The sequence below is a fragment of the Quercus robur genome, chromosome 2, assembly GCF_932294415.1.
Source record: "Quercus robur chromosome 2, dhQueRobu3.1, whole genome shotgun sequence".
In the NCBI taxonomy this organism is placed as follows: Eukaryota; Viridiplantae; Streptophyta; class Magnoliopsida; order Fagales; family Fagaceae; genus Quercus; species Quercus robur.
The window spans coordinates 33,417,462-33,423,651 of NC_065535.1; the positions used below are offsets into that span (position 1 = coordinate 33,417,462).

Genomic DNA, 6,190 nt, shown 5'->3' on the forward strand with positions numbered 1-6,190 from the left:
TTTGGATCTTCAAGGGCATGAGATGTCAGGTATCGGTTCTTCCATTCCTCTTTTATCTCACCTTCCTACGTTGGTTTCTCCTTCTTTGGACTATTCAGTATTTTCTTCTCAAGTTGACACTATTCATCTTTGTTCCACTAATTGGATTCTTGACAGTGGAGCCACTGATCATAAGGTCCATTCACTTCATTTTTTCACTTCTATCACTTCCATTGTCCATTTTTCTGTTAAGCTTCCTAATGGGGACATGGCTAAGGTCACTCATATAGAGACTGTCAAGTTAATTTCTACATTGACATTAGAGAATGTGCTTTGCATTCCATCTTTCTCTTTTAATCTTGTGTTCATCAGGAAACTAACTCAATCTCCTTCTTGTTGTTGTATATTTCTTTCTCATTACTGTTTTATCCAGGACTTATAACCTTGGAGGATGATTGGGTTGGGTAGAAAGCAAGGAGGCCTTTATACATTGGAGCTTGCAAACATTGTTCTTCCTAAGTTTGTTTCTGATATGTTGTCCAAGCTCTTTTCTTTCAGTTTTGTAAATTCAGTAAACTCCTGTAGTTCAACTTCTGTAATAGATAGTACTAGCCTTTGGCATAGTGGGTTAGGACATCCTTCCTTTCAAAGATTGGCCATTTTACAATCTCTTGTACCTAATGTTATCAATTGCAGTAGTGATAAATCTTTTGATTGTGCTATTTGTCCAATTGCTAAGCAAAAAAGGTTACCATTTCAGTCTTCTGTTCATGTTTCTAATTCTTGTTTTGATTTAGTGCATGTTGCCATTTGGGGACCTTATTCCACTCCTTCATTGAACGGTTCAAAATACTTCCTTACTATTGTGGATGACTTTAGTAGATGCACTTGGACTTTTCTCATGCCACACAAGTCTGATGTCTCCAATTTAATTCAGTCTCCAATTTAATTCAGTCTTTTTACAATTTGGTAGTTAATCAGTTTAACAAAACTATCAAGGTTATTAGATTTGACAATGGTCCAAAGTTTGCCTTACATTCTTTCTATGCTTCTAAAGGTATCATACACCAATTGTCTTGTGTTGAAACACCTCAATAGAACTCCATTGTTGAGAGAAAACACCAACACCTTCTGAGTGTAGCTAGAGCTTTAAGGTTCCAAGCCAGTTTACCATTGAAATTCTGGGGAGATTGTATCCTTATTGCCACTTACCTTATTAATAGGATACATAGTCCTTTATTACAAGACATTACTCCCTATGAAAAGTTGTTAGGACATCCACTCACTTATTCTCACCTTAGAGAGTTTGGCTATCTTTGTTATGCATCTACCTTAGCTAGAGTTAGAACTAAGTTTGACCCTAGAGCCAAGTCTTGCATCTTTCTTGGTTATCAACAAGGCGTTAAAGGATATAAATTGTATGATTTAGTTCATCTTACTGATGTTTCAATCCAAGCTGACTCCATTGATCTTATCTCTACTGAATCTCCTATTTTTGAATCCCAAGCTCCTACTATTGTTCCTGTTAGGCAGTCTTCCAAAATTCATAGACCTCCCACTTACCTAAGAGATTATCATTGTAACCTTCTTGTTGCTCCTATGTTGGCCTTAGCTGCTCTCACTCCATTAGATGATTCCATTGCTTCTAGTTCAGGTATTTTGTATCCCCTTTCATCTACTCTCTCTTATACTAAACTGTCTCCCACTCACAGAGATTTCTCCATTACACTCACTGTTCACAAAGAACCTGATACCTATGCTTAAGCCATTTTAGATCCTAGATGGCAAGAGGCTATGCAAGTAGAGATTGATGCTTTGCAAGCTAATCATACCTGGGTTATGACTCCTCTTCCCCCTGGCAAGGTTCCCATAGGGTGTAAATGGGTTTTTAAAATTAAACTTAGAGCAGATGGGTCTATTGAAAGGTATAAGGCAAGATTAGTTGCTAAAGGGTACACTCAAACTGAAAGGGTTGATTTCTATGAGACCTTTTCTCCTGTTGTGAAGTTTACAACAGTTAGGACCCTGCTTGCTCTTATAGCCATTCAAGGTTGGCATTTCACTCAGTTAGATGTTAACAATGCTTTCCTCCATGGTGACTTGAATGAAGAAGTTTACATGGTTCCCCCACCTGGGTTTGGCAACAAAAGGGAGGTGTGCAAGCTTACCAAGTCCTTGTATGGTCTTAAACAGGCTAGTAGGCAATGGTTTGCTAAACTTTCTTCCACCATCATTGATCATGGCTTTGTTCAATCAAAATCAGATTATTCTGTGTTTACCAGAGTTCAAAAGGGTTCCATTATCATACTGCTGGTTTATGTTGATGACATTTTGATAGCAAGCAATGATGTGGATGCTGTGAGTGCTATCAAGCAGTTTTTGGACAACAAGTTTAAGCTTAAGGACCTTGGTGCCTTGAATTTCTTCTTGCGGCTTGAAGTAGCTAGAACTACTAAGGGGATATCTTTATGCTAGAGAAAGTTCACCCTTAAGTTACTATCAAACACAGGGTTGTTGGCTTGCAAACCCTCAAATGTTCCTACGGATCAATCACTCAAGTTAAGCAGTTCAAGTAGAGATAGTGTACCAGATCCTTCCTTGTATAGGAGGTTGATAGGCAAACTTCTCTATTTGACACTTACAAGACCAGACATTAGTTATTTTGTCCACAAGTTGAGTAAATTCATGAGTGCTCCTAAAATGCAACATCTTCATGTAGCTTACAAGATATTGAAATACTTGAAGAAGACACCAGGACCAGGTCTTTTCGTATCTGTAGAATCTGAAATGCAGCTGAAGTGTTACTGTGATGCGGATTGGGCAGCATGTATTGACACTAGAAGGTCAATCTTTGGTTTCTGTGTATTCTTAGGTGAATCCTTGATTTTATGGAAATGTGAGAAGTAGTAGGTAGTCTTAAGATCTTTTACAAAGTCAGAGTATAGAGCCATGGCTTGTGTGACTAGTGAGATAGTTTGGCTAATTGCTTTGCTTGGTACCTTTGGCCATACACACAAAGGACTAGCTTTTCTCTACTGTGATAGCAAGGCAGCACTCTACATTGCTGCAAATCCTATGTTTCATGAGAGAACCAAGCATATAGAGATTGATTGTCACTTCATTAGGTAGAAGATTGAAGATGGAGTGATCAAAACCTTCCATGTGCCTACAAGACATCAACTAGCTGATTTGTTTACCAAGCCTCTCCACAAAAAGCAATTCATGTATCTTTTATCCAAGATGAACTTGATCAACATTTGTAGTTCATCTTGATAGGGAGTGTTAGATGTTAGTTTATAATTCATTACTGTAGTTTGTAGTGTAAAGTTTGTACATGAAGATGAACAACAAGTCGTTTATGTATTAGTTAGTTAGGCTACATATAGTTTTACTGTATAGAAGAGTTAGTTAGGAGTAGTTGACTGATGACTTTATTTCATTGGTTAGTTTGTTAGTTGGTTATGTGTTTAGTCTTTTCCTCCAATCTGTTTCCCATATAAGAAACAGTCTGTTTATTGATCAATGATGTAAAGTTGTGATTTACAAATTTGTATTTTGTTGGCTTTTATTCCGTGCCAAATTTGATTGTAATTATATTCAATCTTGTGTACCTTATATTTATTGTGGGATGTGATTGTAAAGGTTGTGTGTTAGAGAGAGAGAGTGTGAAGACTCAAGCAAGTGAAGCCAGAAGACTTCTTGCGGGTGTCTCGCGACTACGCTTCCCGTGAAGTGAAGCATGTGCCTTGCACATGACTGGAATGCGAAGAGTCTGTACAGATGGAGACAGTTGAGTCTTACGGGTAAGGCCTTCCCGTGAGACACCCGTGAGACATTTTGTTCTGCCAGTCTGTATTGTCTGATACACACTTTCTGTGCCCTCACTATATATACCCGTATTACCCACGATTGTAAAGGAGTGCTTTTGAGAGAAAACCCTAGAGAGTTAGAAATTGTTATACCAACAATTCTCTATACATTTGTTTATGGAATTTCCTCATCTCCTACCTCTCCATTTCCATACCATTGAGAGGTCAATAGCCCAAACACTTACCACACCTTTGAGACTGTCCAGTGAGGTTTTGGTGCTGCTGGGAAGTATTGGAAGAAGCCAAGGATGGCAGATGCAACATGAAGCTTGTTGCGGGATCCAGAGAGCTAGATAAGACACGGTTCTGAGAAGCCTTGTTGGAGTAGGAGCTTGGAGGGCTTAGGTACAGTGGGTAGATTAGGCTTGGAGGGTCTCCTGCTAACCCATGTATCCCAACTGATTGTCTAGTGGATCGATTTCCGCTTGAAGGGTTGGGGAGAAGTTTTTCACCGAGTTCTTCGGTTTCCTCTTCGATAACATGTCTTGGTGTTATCTGTGTTTGTATTTCTCTTCCCTACTCTTGTTCATTTTATTTTGCTGTTGTGTTGCTTGAAATATGGATTAAAGTAGCTCTCGTGTTTATTTGCTTGTGTTTACGCTATTCCGCACTTAGTATTAAGTTAGTGTAAAATCGATCAAGTCATAATTTGAATTAGGGGTCTAAACAAGTTCTTGTGTTTTTTACACATTTTGAGCTTTCAAATGAGAATTCACTGCATATTCAGATAACTCTCTCTCTTCTTCATCTTTGATCTGATCACTCCATTGATGAAGCTTGTTACATGCATGAATTCTAATAGAAAACATTCTATATTTAAAAATAAATAAAAAAATCATTACATTGAAAAAAATATTCACACACAGTAAAATGTTGTCAATAGAAGTATTCTCACATAATTATAAAATCCAGCAAAAGAATAGAATAAAAACAAAAGAAAGCTAAATATCTTTTATATTTATTCGCAATTCATAGATTGGACCGCCTTTGTTGACACTTCAATGGCCATCGTGCAATTCATTTCGGCGGACTTCTTCTTCTTCATCACAAACATCAATTCCACTTTCCCACTAAGCTTTGCCTGGCTGTTCAGAGTTAATACACCAGCACCTAATTCACTTCCAAGACTAGTAGTGCTTTGCAGAGCATTTGAATTCACATTAACTGTGACAGTAACTTTTTTGGTAGAACGCAGCCCAGCCTTACCTTTAGGAATAGTCACTTGCCCTACTGTTACACCCTCGTACATGAACGTGGCAATGGTGCTATCAAATTTGTAGGGACCAAAGTTTGAGTTCTTAACTCCAACTTGGGTTGTGAAGCTCAAGTCAAAGGAAGGTGATGCTTGGGTTCCAGTTTTGAAGTTCTGGAACGTGACATCAGTGCCCAACCTGACCTCAGGGTTCTTTACACGCATCACAGTGAGTGCAAAGACCAAGATAACAATGGTCTGAAACACAGCAAAAGCAGCAATATATATGGCCAACTTGATCCTTTTCTTTCGCCTGAGCTCCTGATCAGATGTCAGAGTACCAGACTCTTCATCACTTCTGGGTTGCTTATTTACTTGTGCGAAGGGGTGCACCTGCTGGTTCATTTTCTCAGCCATTTTCTTCTCTGGGAAAAAAGTGAATAGAAAAGTTTTCTTCTGTTTGTTTATGCTAATTTCTTCTCTGAAAAAGGAGTTTAGGATGCTTGGAGTTGTTTGTGGAAATGGCAGCAGAGTATGTGATTATATATAGTGATGGGACAATTTGTGTGATGGAGTGAATAATGCAAATTGCAACTAGAGCTTCCTGGAAAACGTGGCAAAGTTAAAGGATATATTTATTCATCCACTAAGCACGGATCCGCGTGGGACTGTTCACCTCTAGAAGGTCTTTCATTTCAGGAAGAACGAATATTTCAACGATTGGAAATGCTGCTAACTATGTGTTTTAGTATGACTTTTTGTGGCCTTACTTCTTTTTAAGAGTAGTTTATTGTGCTTCTAGAGGAAAAACGTACACTACTTGTGGAAAAGGATAGTCCCCATTACAACGTACAAGGTTGGTATATTTCTTGGTTCACATTTCATTTTTCAAATCTAAAAAATGTATAGATTATCATATAATTTAAAATTTCTAAATGATGTGACAGTTTGTATTTATACATGGTTAGATTTAGAAAATAAAATATGAATAACTATATTGACAAAATAAAGGATTTGAAACTATGTCATAGCACATTAATAGTGAGAAATTGAGTAACATAACCCCAACGAGTCATTCATCATAATTGCTTACTATTGAGTATAAATGTTAAGCCCTAATTGGAGCTCAATCCGCATAAGTTTTGGGTTA

The 6,190-nt window shown here is 37.8% G+C and overlaps 1 protein-coding gene across 1 annotated transcript; it reads right to left on the reverse strand.

Annotated features, from left to right (window-relative positions):
- Positions 1 to 4,719: 4,719 nt before the first annotated feature.
- Positions 4,720 to 5,595, reverse strand: LOC126713421 (late embryogenesis abundant protein At1g64065-like). Its single transcript, XM_050413173.1, has one exon. It carries the CDS (start codon positions 5,455 to 5,457, stop codon positions 4,807 to 4,809), a length of 651 nt encoding a protein of 216 aa, XP_050269130.1. The 5' UTR covers positions 5,458 to 5,595; the 3' UTR covers positions 4,720 to 4,806.
- Positions 5,596 to 6,190: the final 595 nt, after the last annotated feature.